We start from the raw sequence: 15,417 nt of genomic DNA, 5'->3' as shown, positions 1-15,417 counted from the left end.
CTTCACGCACGGCCTCTCTCCCTCTCCTCCCCTCCTCTCTCTCTCTCTCTCTCTCTCTCTCTCTCTCTCTCTCTCATACACACAAAGACATAAACCCTGTTTGAACCTATGAGTGAGCATGCGCGTTGCTTCCCAGACAGTTAAAACGTAACATATTGTCAAGCATGACTTTATTGCTCATAAATGTAGCACAATGAATGTATGAATTCGTATGTCTGTCATACATTCGGATGTATGAAAAGCGTATTTCTCTAATACATGAATGTATGAGACATAGGCCTATGTCTCATGCATTCGGATGTACGCAGCCTAGTACCATTGTATATAACCCCTTAACTAAGGAGGGAAAAAGGGGGGGGGCGGAGAAGGAGCGATAACACTGCAATATTCATGTATGGAAAGGTTACTTACAAGATTAGGGGAAAACAGAAGCAAGGGGAGAATACCAAGGTTGAAAGTGAAAGGGAATTAGGAAAATAGATACAAAATGTATCTCTTTGTTGTATCACTTGCCAACCATTCCTCGACCTCTGTAAAAACCGGTTTTTTTTTGTTAGAAAACTCTTAATGTTACTCAAGTTAGCTGCTATTATTATTATCATTATGATGATCATTAATATTATTAATGATTATTATAATCATTATTGTTACGATTATGATAATCATTATCATTGCGATTATTATAATGATTATTAAGATTATTTTAATAATTATTACATTATAATCATTACTATCACGATTATTATAAACCATTATTATTAAGATTATAATAATCATTATTATTACAACAATTATTATAGATTTTCTTATTAAGATTAGTATAATTATTATTACAATGATTATGATAATAATTATTACGATTATTTTCATCATTGCGATTATTATAATCATTATTACGTTTATAATAACATATGCCGATTATTATTATCATTATCATTATTGTTACGATTATTATAATCGTTATCACGATCATTATAATCATTATCATCAAGATTATTATAATCACTATTATTCAAATTAGAACGCCCATAAGTAAGAAAAAAGTGAAACGTGAATAAAGAAGAATAATAAAATTTATAAAAAAAAAAGAAAAATGAAACGTAAATAAAGAAGAACAGGAAAATAAAAAAAAGAAAAAGTGAAAAGTAAAAAATGGAGAATATGCAATTAACAAAAAATGTGAAACGTAATTAAAGAAGAATAGGAAAATTAATAAAAAAAGAAAAGAAAAACGGAACGTAAATAAAGAATAAAAAATAGTACAAAAGTGAAAAGTAAATAAAGAAGAATAGGAAAATAAAAAAAAGAAAAAGTGAAAAGTAAATAATAAAGAATAGGAAAATTAATAAAAACAGAAAATATGAAACGTAAATAAAGAAGAATAGGAAAATGAACCCAAAAAAAGATAACTAGCATCTAGAAAGGTAACTAGAAACACAACTAGGGGAATCTAGTACTCGTGGGAGATACCCCCAAGGTATTCAAGACTTAATGTTTATATCAATTAAGACTCCCCCAGGGGAATTTCATTATTTATCCCTGGGGATTCACGTCAAGTGTATAATGCATAATGCATGTATGTATTTCCCTGGCTTGTATTAGTGTTGCTGGTTATGGTATGTATATGTATATGTATTATGTATAATATATATATATGTATATTATATACATATATATGTATGTGTATATATATTTATATACATATATTAGCAAGTTAATAGTCTTTTATGTTTCTTCAATATTAATGTTTCTTCATTTTCCATAATAATAATAATAATAATAATAATAATAATAATAATAATAATAATAATAATAAACACATCCTTACAAATTCAATAACATGACCTAATTAGAATGCATCCTTACGAATCAGTACAGGATACAGGATGTCATTAGGAAGAACACCCAACTGTATCCTTACACAAAAGTACCTTGGGATCGATCCCCTGAGTCATCTCTCGGCAATCCTCTAAGGCAATCCCGTGAGATCCTCCCAACGATATCCCGATTTACATATCTGTCCTCTTTTCGGAGGCTAGACACTATTTCTTTATCTTTCCTTCATTTCCTCTTTCTTTTATACCTACGTTGGTACTGGGGTGACACGACACTGGTCTGAGTGTTGAAAAAAAATCGTATTTTATATCTTTTTTAATTTCCTCTTTCTTTCGTACCTACGCTGGCACTGGGGTGCCATGACACTGGGCTGAGTGTCGGCGAAATCATTGTTGTATTGAGTATCCCTGGCACGGTGTTGGATTAATGCCCGGAAAATGCGTATATCATTAGAACTATGCCTCGGAGAGATCAAAGCTATTATCATCTGGGTATCAATGAGGCAACCCATACCACTGTAACTCCATAGCAATTTCACCCCGAGAATCGATGAGGTCCCACAAAAAATGGGCATTATTTAGGAACGTTGCCATGGCAACCCCATAGGTCGCTAAAGGACCCACCCCCCAAAAAAATAATGGGCATCCCAAATAACTATAACCACATATATCTCCACAGGGAGCTACTTCCGGCCGGTCTGACCACAGGTATTCTTGTACGTAATACCCACGAGAGAGAGAGAGAGAGAGAGAGAGAGAGAGAGAGAGAGAGAGAGAGAGAGAGGGAAGGGTGGGACAGGGGGGCACATAGTGTAGGTGACCCACATAGGTCAGTGGATGATTCCTCAAAACAGGTCATTTAAACCGATGAATTTATCAAAAACAGGCATTTAAAATAATATATATATATATATATATATATATATATATATATATCTAAATCAAAACAAATCAAATTTCAGGTGCCTCACAAAGACTTACTCGCCTGGCTAAAAAACAAACGAAAATATTTTCCCCCAAGAAAAACATTTAAATCATACGCCACCTGACGACCAATGTACTTCCGGTTTCTTATACGCGTCTCCTTCCTGTGATTGACGGGTAGCAACCGAGCGCTTACCGCGAAAAGCTGGCCCTTTGGAATAACCTAGATGATTTCACCGTTAAATTCGACGGCGCAGGCGCAGTTTGACAACATAATTTTCCGCCAACTCCAACAGATGGTTCTACTGTAAAGTAATCGACGATTTCTGCGGGGCGTCGAATAAAACATTTTAGCGATTTAGCGAATTATGGTGGGGGGGGGGTGAGTTTAGTCCGTTCCTTGCACCATCGGCGCCACTTCGTAATAAGGAATTTTACGTTACAGACACACACACACATATTCTCTCTCTCTCTCTCTCTCTCTCTCTCTCTCTCTCTCTCTCTCTCTCTATATATATATATATATATATATATATATATATATATATATATAAAACACTTGCCGAACACAAGTGAATGAACTAGCAATACGTTTATCGGTCTAGAAAAAAATAAATATAAAGCCACTCATCCAACAAAGCATCAATAAAAAATAAAGAAAAAACTACTGATCCTTCCCGCCTTTAAGGAAAAACCTCTCTCTCTCTCTCTCTCTCTCTCTCTCTCTCTCTCTCTCTCTCTCTCCTCCTCCTCCTCCTCCTCCTCCTCCTCCTCCTCCTCCGCCAAGGCTGCTGCATCTTGACAAAGCAGATTTTCCTTCTTTTGACGAACGCTGCCCTCTAGCGGTTTGTGGTGGTGTCACACGAAATCGCGTTCTCTCTCTCTCAGGCATCTTTTGGCATCTTACAACTAGGCTGACTTTGCATTCTATTATGGTTCACACTTATGCTCTATTCTCAAGTCTACTTGTTTTGATAAAATTTCACTTGTACTACAACACATTTGTTACTGATATAGGCCTATACCACTGATGAGACTAGGGCTCTATATCCATTTGTACTTCAACATATTTGTTCCTGATATATGCCTATGACGCTAAGACCAGGCGTATGTGCTCTATATCCATTTGTGCTACCACATATGTTCCTGATATAGACGTATATCACTGATGAGACTAGGCCTATGTGCTCTATACTCTATTTGTATCACAACGCATTTATTCCTGATATAGGCCTATATCACTGATGAGACTAGGCCCATGTGTTCTATACTCTATTTGTATCACAGAGCATTTGTTCCAGATATAGGCCTATATCGCTCGTGATGAGACTATGCGCACTAGTTTGACGGCAGAAGCAATCACATTGAAACAAAACAACTTATAAGTTTGTTGATCCTGAAACAAATCGCTGGGGAGACTGTGTGCAATATTCTTAAGTAAGATGCAATCATGTTGCACAGTTACTTGTAAGTTTGTTGATACTGTTGCAAAATCCAGTTCGCACTTCTCCGCTAATGCCGTGTCATGCGCCAGGAACGTGCGATTCAACTTCGTCTCCAATAATAGCTACGAATTCCTTAGTCCCTGTCTTTCGACAAATAATAAATTCTGTTTTTAAATATCCAATAAATTCTCTCTTTAAATAAACAAAAATTCTCTCTATAAAAAAACAGCAAATTCTGCCTTTCAGTAAACAACAAATTCTGTCTTTCAATACACAATAAATTCTTTTTTTAACCAATATATTGTCTTTCAGTAAACAATAAATTCTGTCTTTCAGTAAACAATAAATTCTGTCTTTCAATAAACAAAAATATTGTCTTTCAATATACAATAAATTCTCTTTCAATAAACAATAAATTTTGTCTTTAAATACAAAAAAATTCCAGCACCGCATTTAAGTAATTTGTCAAAATGCACGATAAGAATCCTGTAGCCTCTCTCTCTCTCTCTCTCTCTCTCTCACATCACAACAAAATAATTTCACTTTTCACCAATTTATATAAAACAACAGATGGATAATTTCTATACATCTAGGATTCCTAATCGGGCACCAATCCAAATCCTGACCTAACACAAGTTCTTGTGACTTCGCTGATCGGAAGACCAGTAAAATTACAGATAATAATCAAATGTAAATGTTCAATTTGCCGGTATTGTTAAATTTACAGGCCTTGTTATGACCCATTCCTGGTTAAATTAGACACCTAGGTCTATTTAACAACGACAATTGTTAGGACTCTCTCTCTCTCTCTCTCTCTCTCTCTCTCTCTCTCTCTCTCTCTATATATATATATATATATATATATATATATATATATATATGACTAAGGATATCACGGTTTTCTGAAGGATACCTGGATACAGATGTGGTACCAGGAGATGGGGGTGGTAATCCTGTGGGTGGATGAGCTGTGGGGTCGGGGGTGGGGGTGGAGGAACATGGAGCATTGTTACTGGCAACAATCAGGTTCCATTGGAGGATAGCAGGGGTTTCGAAAATGCTGAAGAGATGGGGAGAAAGAGTGGGGAGACGAGGGGAGGGGAGAGAAAAGGGAGGAGCGAGGAGGAGGGATTATAAGGGAGGAAGTCTAGTTTAATTATTGGGCAAAACTGGTCTTCTTTATTTTGGGGTTTTTAGTGACGAGGTGGCTATACTGCTTTTATTCGTCTATATTTGTGTATGAGTGCGTATGTTGTATATAAGTATGTTCAAGTATATTTTCCTATTCTCATATTTATTCTGATTGCTTAGTATATACTACTGCTTATTTATTCCGTGTGCGTCGCTTTTAAAACCTAACACGGTTTTTGTATTACTTTACATCGGTCTAGTTTCATCAAGCTAAACAGGTCTTCTTTTATCAGCGTTATTCACTAATTTAATTTAGAGAGGGAGAGTCATATATTATCTTTGAGAGAGAGAGAGAGAGAGAGAGAGAGAGAGAGAGAGAGAGAGAGAGAGAGAGGTAACTTTAAGAAGTGGCTAACCACACGAACATTTCCAGGCGTTTTCAACATTCGAAAACAAGAAGTTTAATGGGATTGGGAGGATGGCTCTCTATATATCTTTGCCCCCTTAGCCCCTCTCCCCCAGGGGGAGATAACATGCCCCTCCCCTTCCCCGGGGAGTGGACGCCCCCTTCCTCCTCCCCTCAACGAGAGAAGCAACTCTTTTCTCCTATCTCTTCACCTCCTGCCCGGCCCCTAGAGTTACCAATTGCTTTAAATGATTTCCAATTATAAAAAATAAGTTTATCGCCGTTGAGCCATTTATGAGCAAACTCGCCCCTCTGAAGAGCTGCTCCAACAAACTCCAACAAAAAAAACTGTTTGGAAGTGGCACTTCACCATCAAACAATTCCCGAGGTAAAAAATGAAGCTTTAAAAACTCGAGGATTTGCAATTCACCTTCAAAAGACGTTTGGAGAATCCAACCGCGCTAGAGAGAGAGAGAGAGAGAGAGAGAGAGAGAGAGAGAGAGAGAGAGAGAGAGAGCCTATATGGAAGATATGGGCCGCTATGGCATCTATAGTATTTCCTGTTGCCGTGACAAATGGCGTCATCAGGTCATTTTCGGAATGCGCGAGGCGAAAAACCACCTGGCAAACGCCATCGGTCAGGAAAAGTCTTTGATAATCTCGTAGGTTCCATCATTTGTCAGAAGTCATCGTTTTCTGCGCACTGCATTTCCATGGGGGTGAAACTTCTCTAAGGTTGCACACGCCTATGAGCATTCGAAGGCCTTCGTGCATTGCAGAAATATGCAAATGCAAGCACCAAAATTACATTCCAAGCAAAAAGAAGAAGTCTGACGGATCAGCAAGAATAAAAGAACGAAAGTTTTAAGCATAAACGCCAAATCCGAGCTAAGACTTTAGAGCCACGGCGACTGACCTTGACAACGAGGTCGGGCGATGCATCCGAACGAAATGCCCGCCAAAACTCGAACGCTGTGGCCCGAGACTTGGCGGGAAGACCCGAAGGGGGGCCTCCTTCTCTTGGTGATTAATGCCTTTCATCCTGAAGATTTGAAAATGAATGCATTATTCATCAGCTCCACGACAGAGAAAAATATTGGCATATCCTTGAAGGCTCGTTCCGAAAGGGGGAATTTGTAATCGATGCATAGGCCAATGAGATGAATGAGGGTTTAACGACACAAGCCGACTGCCTGTACGTCCCGTTCAAGGACAACTCGGAACATTATAAATGACATGATCAAAGGCGGCCCTATTCAGACGTACGTGTTTATAATACCCGGGGCGCCACCCGCTAAATAATCTCTCCCTCCTTTTTTTCCCCTATCCCTATGCCATCTTTGTCTCCGTTTGAGGGATACTGATTACACTGCGCATTGCGCGGCAAACTGCATTTGCTTTCTGCTTATTAGGATGCCTCTCATCCGCTACCTTCGGATTCTTCCCGCCTATTTGCCCAGCCTTTGCGACTTCACCTTGCCCCAGTCATCAATAAATTTCTATGTTAACAAATCTCACAATGTGGCCCCCTGGTTTCATTAAACTACTTCAGCGTGAGCAATAAATACATAGGCCTATACCCCTTTCACCAAACCCTTTACCGTCGCCCAAACCTCGGGAGGTTCTGGAGCAACCCGAAAAGACAACCATAATAGGCCTATTAACGAGAAAAACGAGAAAACGAGGCGCACAGCCTCATTTAAGAGGTGTCCCTGAACATTTTCATTTTTTTTATCTTGTCCGCAACACCGTCTCTCATACCTGTAGCTACAGACCACACCTCATTAAGGAGAACTTACCGGTAACATGGCGTTAGTAAGGAAGGGACCACCGCTGGCGCTGGAAAGACACTTTGTAAAGGTGATCCTCCACTTGTCCTGTCTTCTTTATCTCCTTCCGGGTGTCTAGATTATATGTTTTTCACGGGTGCACTGATAGGCCTAGTCTGGACTATATATTATTCATGGTTTCATCACTAGGCCTAATGCACTTCAGTCATTTGCACAGATGAAATAGCCACAAACTTGTTGAAGTGACTTTTATAATCAATATTAATATCACAGATCAACTGTCGCGAATTAATTCACATTCAAGTGACGTAAATATACTCTTTCTATTAAAACTTTTAATATATTTTTCCCATTAAGGCTTTCATTGCATAAATATATTCTTCTTTCTCTGATAAAACTATATCTTTATATATCTATTTTTTTCAGGTAACGTTATCACAGATCCTTAAGCGAATTTCTCGACTTTTTTATTATTACATATATAAAACTTTACGACATATATTAACGACCTCAGGACCTTGTGTATGTTTTAACATCTAAGTAACAATTTGTACTGAACTCGGAGTTCAATCTTTGCTTTGTACTCTCGTATCACAATTTTCCACGGAACTTGATTCGTATGTGATTGTTTCAATCTGTGTTATGTACAATACGCTGTTTCTGTGCGCCAATTATTTATTATGACTAAATACACTCTCAATACGCAGATATGAAACTGTCTTTCAAATTAAACTCACGCTGGTTTTTCTAAGTCCGTATACAAGGTGGGGGGTAGGCCTAGTGTTGGCCCTTATCTTGCAAAAATGAAAAGTTAATAAAAATTCCAAGCTTCAATGGGTCCCAACGGCACCCGACAACTGATTAAAGCGAAAGCTCCAATAACACACTAAAGAGTCACATTAAAACGCTACCAGATTTTTCAATAGTAGGTCTACATGCAAAAGCACTCACAGGTTATAATGCGCAAAACAGCTCATCTGAACCAAGAAACTGATGCCTGGCCGTAAGTTTTTAAGTCAAATAATCGTCTGCTGCGCATTTCCTGTCTATAACACCGGTATATCCATCTTCATCAAGATATTTTCTAAGCCGAGTCACACCTAAGCCTAACTTTCTTCATAAATTCTTCCGGGCCTCGTGTTCATCACAGATTCACTTTCAGAACACCACTTTCGGCCGCTGTTGATGTTGTAAACGACCCTTTGTCGAATTAAATCAGTTAATTAAGTGTCTATGAACGAATCAAAAAAAAAAAACACTATAAGTTTTTAATAACAGCTTTGGTCTCGTTCAAGTACTCTGCGATAACTCGCAATATATGATATATATGGGTCTACAACTCTCCCCTGGTCAGTTCTTCCCTCTCAGATAAAAGCAGCCGAAAAAAAAAGGGAATCTTCCCAAGGGAGGAGGAGATTGGATGCAAAGAAAGGGAAGTTGGCGAAACTTTATCTCTCTCTCTCTCTCTTTTCTCTCTCTCTCCCTCTCTCTCTCTCTCCACTTTCACAACACACCGCGCCACCTCACTGCGCTTCAGAAGTAGCCAAGAAGTGCCCTGTACCATTACTTCTTGAATGATTTTGTTGTAATTTTTCTCTCTATTTTTATCTGCCAGTGAATAATTTTAAGTTAATTGGGTCGAATTCCCTTATTTGTTATTATTTCTTCAGTCTTTGGCGCGGTTGCCAACGCAGAATTTCTCATAGAGGGCCGACATTTTCAGAGTCAGCATTTTTTTATCTTTTATATGAAGTGCATTTTGTTCATCTTCTCCAAAGAATTCTCTCACTTTCTTAAAGAGATTTGATGTATATCTTGACGAAGCAGATAGCTGTCATTTTAGTTTGATGAATAAAACACGCAACAATACCTGTCAAACATTTCTATTGTATTCTCTTGATTGGATACAAAAACACTTTCTTTCTTTATCAGGACGAACGATCACAATTACGATTGCTTGGTCATCAAACAGTCTGCATGCTTAAGAGACGTGGCAAAAACATCATCATCAAGCATCGGTGATTTTGCTTGATCAGCAAATCTTTCGACGTGCACGAATACACGCAAGCACTAGACCTATACACTAATTAAATGGCAATAGAAAACCGATTCTTTTTCTGAATTTCTAATGGGAGTTTCAGGTTGTCATAAAACGATCACTGCCTTTTCAATTCACCATATAAATTCACCACTTCATAGGCCTGTTATCCACCGTAATCATAATCACTAATATGCACTGGTATTATTCTAAATCCCCCTGCGTCATCATAGGCCCATTTATCTTCCTCTTTGGCACGTGCACAAGACTTCCTTTTATTGCGTTTACATCCACCAGCGCAATGCTCACAACATTACACTTTAGTGTCACTTGTGTTTACTTCTTGATAGTTGGAGCCCATTGCAAACAATTTCATTGTAAACTGCAACTGCAAACAATTGACCATTGGATTCAACGCAATTTCCAAAAAACAGTCAATATCAATCGCACTGCTGACACTGCAGTTACTGGATGTCACTGTAATTGTCAGCCACTGTCGTAAGTATAAGACAACAGTGATGTCAATCCATGGACCCCTTTTATAAAGGACCCTTTAATCAATCCAAGGACCCTCAACTGAGGAGGAGGAGGTAGTAGATGACAAACTCCTCGAGGAAGGAAGGAAGGAAGGAAGGTCGCCGAGGCGTGGGTTAGTTCACCCACGAGTTAGAGACGGTGGACATCACACCACCAGCAGGGCGGGCGGACAACTACCAGCAGAGTGTATATAGGCTGCTGAAGGGGACTGAGAGTCAGAGTAGTAGGAGTAGGAGAAGGAGGAGGGAGAGGCAGGGTGGAGTAGTAGCAGGAGCAGGAGGAGGGGGAAGGGAGGAGGAGGAGGAGGATAGCCGTGTGAGCGGAGAGGTGCTGCTAAGCGGATGCATGCATCCCTCGCTGTTTCTTTGGACGATCATCTTTCCATGGGGGGTAAAAAACGGAATGACACGCGATGTAAAAGCATCGTTAATGATGAAACGAGCAGTTAGAAACGTCCAGGCTGAATTGTAAAGACGAAAATAAGAGATATTCGTTCTTTTCGGGGGTATTTGTCATCGCGAATGTGACGCTGACGCAGGAGGAGAGAGAAAACGAAAGTGAGAGGTCATTCCTAATACCCCCTACCTCGCTTTTGCATCCCGCGCGCGCGCGCGATGCCAGCAACAAGATGATTTCCAGGCCGGCTGCTGCTGCTGCTGCAGCAGCAGCAGCAGCAGCAGCAGCTGCAGCTGCTATCGAAAGCGATCACGCCTCGTTGTTGCTGTTGGCCACCAGGATAGATAGATGCAAGGTCCTTCAAGTATATTTGGGGGACCTTGAATTGGATGGACTGACAGACGACGGCGATAAGCGAAGGAGGTTTTTATCTTCGAGAAAAAAAAAACCTAAATGGCTTCTAATAGTCTCAATTAAGATGCTTTTAATCGCGGAAATTAGAATTTTAGGCTAAATTCTAATATACTCTCAATTAAGATGCTGTTTTATCCTGGAGATGAGAATTTTTGGCACAAAGCGATCGGCGCATTGCCAGTGGGAAACGAGTATTTCTCAGAAAGCTCCCAGTCTGCGCAAAAGCGCAATTAGCCTAAGATGTACACACAAAAGGCATTCAGATTTCTCCCTCCGCAATGTCATTGCTACTTCGAGCGAAAACTCAGGTTTTGGAGGCTCTACAATGGGGGATTTATTTTAGCGTTTCGCTAAAATTACATGCTCTCTCTTGCTAAAAAGTATGTATTTATATACATTACAGTGCAACGTAGACCTAGTGAAAGGTCTTTCAATACTTGTTCCGTACACCCATATGGCTATACATTACAGGGAAACATAGGCCTAATGAAAGGTCTTTCAACATTTGTTCCTTAGACCCATAAGGCTATACACTACAATGAAACATAGGCCTAGTGAAAGGTCTTTTAATATTTGTTCCCTAGACCCATAAGGCACGAAGTATGTCGAGAGGAGAAAGCCAAGAGAGGACCTCTTTAAACAAAACCAGTTTTGTTAATTGTATCAACGCTTCATCTCGAATGCAGAAATGGATGCAATGGAATTCTTGCTGTCATTCTGCAGAATTAATGAGGACTGATCTGAAAGATATGTGAATCTGAATAGATAAAGATGGATAACTCAGATATAAAGATAAATATATACAGATATAATTATGGTGGATTAAATGCATAAGTAGATAACGGTACACATACACGCACACTACGTATTAATGTTGATATATATATATATATATATATATATATATATATATATATATATATATATATATATATATATATATATATATATGTATGATCCCATCCCAAAATTTTACCAATTCTTCATACAACCCACTCCATGTCTTTAATCTTAGCCTATTTTTCGTTCAGTTACTCTTTACATGCCTTCCTGTTCCCTTGTTTTAGTTTATAATCACAGACTGTTAACAGACGGAGCAAACCATTACAAGGGAACTCCTAAAATTGATATTCATTTTTGCAATTAATTATGTTCACAATGTTGTACTGTAGATCTTTTTTGTTTTGGGAAGACCAAGTTGAAAATTTTATCTATCCATCTATGTATCTATAATTCTATTTATCTATCGGATGCCACAGATTAAGACGGATAAAGTTCATCTAATCTCAATCTAAAAAAAAAAAATGTTCATTTACATAACAAGTTACTTGACTTTCGATTTTTCCATTAAGGAAACGTCCTGTCTGGCAAGTCTTTGTATGTGAACTGCTCGCTAGTCTCATTCTCGCCTTAATTTTCAATTTATTCTTTATCATCTTCTTCTTCTTCTTCTGCTTCCTTGTCCTCTTCTGATTCTTCCCACTTCTTTTATACTGTAACTTCCTGTTGGGGCAGAAGGTGGAGAAGCTTTTTTTTTTTGTACTTTTCACATATTTTTTTATTGAATGTTTTCTTTAGAACTTTTCTTTTGAATTTGGTGGCCCTTTTTATGCCTGGGTAATATGTTCTAGGCAGTGAACAAACTCCTCGTGTCGATTATAAAAAAAAAACACAAGAACTATAAAACGAACATCATCGACTTTCTGTCTGTTCTTCGTTTTCTCTGATTTTATCGACATTTCATCGATACCGGGAACCCTTTGTTCTGGCCTTGCTTAGTCTCCTGTACTGTTCTGCAGCTGTTGTTGCTGCAAAAGCAAGCACCTGCCTTCAGCATTCTTTCGTCTCTTGTGTATTCACGTCACAGTCTTGGAAGAAGAAGAAGAAGAAGAAGAAGAAGTCCCTCAGCTTTCAGGCAGCGAAAAAGGAACAAAACACAAAACGAAAACGATTACAGGATAATAAAAGACACTTAATCAAGCGCTGGCGCTCTGAGCTCTGAGGTGATGGCGACCCCACAACAAAAACGCCCCAAAGAGGCCCAGTGTCTGGTGCGCCGGGGTAGGGCCCACCACCAAATGACGTTCCAATTAAGAGCATTACATTAGAACATTAAATTTAGTGTGTGTGTGCGGCTTTACGGGACCGATTGCAATCACCTCTGAATTTGAGGATGTAATTGGTACAACGCGCCAGAGGAATGAATCTCTGGGCAGGCGTTTTCTGAGACAGTTCCCCGCTTGTTCCTGTCGTGGGTATGTGCGTGCAGGTTTGTGTGTGTTTGTGTGTGTGTGTGTATCTGCGTGTTTGTGTGTGTGTGGAGAGAGGGGGTGAATTTATGCCTCAGCAGCTGTTTGTATTTTTTGCATACTTTTAAATATAGATTCATAACAAAAACACAAGTTATATATATATATATATATATATATATATATATATATATATATATATATATATATATATATATAAAACGCAACACCTTTTACCAATAGAGAGAATGGCTTTGTGAAGTGTTAGCCTACTAGCCCTCAGCAAAACTTTGGGATGAAGTTGCCAGCCCTGTGACTTGCCCAAGGGAAATTCTCTGGGCAAACGAGCTCACCACACCTGGCATTTTATGGTGGCCACCCATCCACACATTGACCAAATCCAACATTGCTTAACTTCATCAAAGGTACAGAGAATGTTTAGAAAATATGAAAATATAGAAGGCTACATAGTAGCCTAATCAAAATATACCAGTTTATGTAACCAGAGACAATTTTTCCAGCAACACAAATTACCAAAATAATATGGGATTCATGAACTCCCCTTGGACAACGCCAAGATCAGATGGATTAGATAACAGACCCAGTCTTCGGCTAGGGATTATCAGAGCTGGTGATCACTGTTTATTAGAGTGATCTAAGAGTAATCTAACATTCATTTAAGATAATTTATGGACCTTTCTTGTTTAGTCTAAATGTAAATGGTTCATATAGAATAGTTGGTTTAACTGTTAACTGGCTAGAGATATGGGGACATGGATTGTATTTAAATTCTGTTCTTGTTTATCGTGTGGTGTTTTTATGGCTTTCAAATAAATATATATATATATTTATATGCGCGCGCTTTATATATATATATATATATATATATATATATATATATATATATATATATATATATATATATATATATATGTATATATATGTATGTTTGTATGCATGTAACTTGTTATAATAGAAACAAGTAAAAAATGCGCAGAAGTTTCTTCAGAGCAATCGAGTTTTCTGTACAGCCGCTACAGCGTAGGCCTGTAATCGAGGCCACCGAAAATAGATTTATCTTTCGGTGGTCTCGATATAATGCTGTATGATCCGCGGCCCATAATACTTTAACTATGGGCCGGTGGTGGCCTATCCTATATCGTTGCTAGAAGTACGATTATGGCTAACTTTAACCTTAAATAAAATCAAAACTACTGAGGCTAGAGGGCTGCAATTTTGTATGTTTGATGATTGGAGGATGGATGATCAACTTATCAATTTGCAGCCCTCTAGCCTCAGTAGTTCTTAAGATCTGTGGCCGGACAGAAAAAGTGGGGACAGAAAAAAGTGCGGACAGAATAAAGTGCGGACTGGCAGACAAAGCCGGAGCAATAGTTTTCTTTTACGGAAAACTAAAAGCTACCTAACCAATTTGTGTACATTTATGAGTATTTTTAATATAGGCCTAAAAATACTTTGACTCGCATATATTCAACCCCTGGTCTGAATATCTGTTGTAAATTATATCCTACGTGCAAGAGACGAATGGCAGTCTATCTATCAGTATGTGTTTGTACGTGTGATTATGTGTGTGTGTGTGTGTGTGTGATTTCAAAGAGAGTTCAAACCTTTGAAGTGAATATCTATCTATCTATCTACACATCTATCTGTATGTCAGCGATTCTTGGAGGAAATTACGTTGACAATTTTCCATGTCACTGGCGTAACTAAATGTTCATTCATTTCTTTATGAACTTGATAATACTTAATCGTTTTTGTTTTACGGTATGTGAGCCTAGCATTCAGGCCAGTAGCGGATCTAACTCGAGGTATGGTACTAAGAGCGGATAGTCTCTGCAGTCCGCTTTCCATATAATTAAATTCTTCTTCTCTTTCGTTATAGAGTTTGATTTAAACGGTAATGTTAATAATTAATCTTTGGATGACACTTATAGTTTACGGAGGAAGACTATTACTATGTAACAGTGAAAAATCAATGCAGTAAATAGTGCATTTTACATCGTGCAAAGCCTGCGACAGTATTTCAAGCACATCAAAGTATTAAATTTCAGTGCCATCTTTCACACTCTTACCTTGATGTTTAATAAGGCTTTATCAATACTTTAGTTTTGTCCGAAGAGGATTCAGTGAAAAGGAAAAGAAACTTTGATGTCAAAAAATAAAAGAGTAAATTTGCGTAGGATGAAGGACGACCGAAGTCTAAGGGATTTTCTCGCCTGATTCCACGCGCA

At 38.4% G+C, this 15,417-nt stretch overlaps 1 protein-coding gene across 1 annotated transcript in view; it reads right to left on the bottom strand.

The window, feature by feature from the left end:
- The window catches only part of LOC136852187 (uncharacterized), a 169,357-nt gene extending 161,674 nt beyond the window's left edge, over window positions 1-7,683 (bottom strand). Inside the window, 1 exon segment of the mRNA XM_067126633.1 lies at window positions 7,541-7,683. Coding sequence (XP_066982734.1) covers window positions 7,541-7,549 — 9 coding nt within the window. The 5' untranslated portion in view covers window positions 7,550-7,683.
- Window positions 7,684-15,417: the final 7,734 nt, after the last annotated feature.

Source organism: Macrobrachium rosenbergii, chromosome 25 (assembly GCF_040412425.1).
Source record: "Macrobrachium rosenbergii isolate ZJJX-2024 chromosome 25, ASM4041242v1, whole genome shotgun sequence".
In the NCBI taxonomy this organism is placed as follows: domain Eukaryota; kingdom Metazoa; phylum Arthropoda; class Malacostraca; order Decapoda; family Palaemonidae; genus Macrobrachium; species Macrobrachium rosenbergii.
This window is presented reverse-complemented; position numbering and strand designations above follow the sequence as displayed.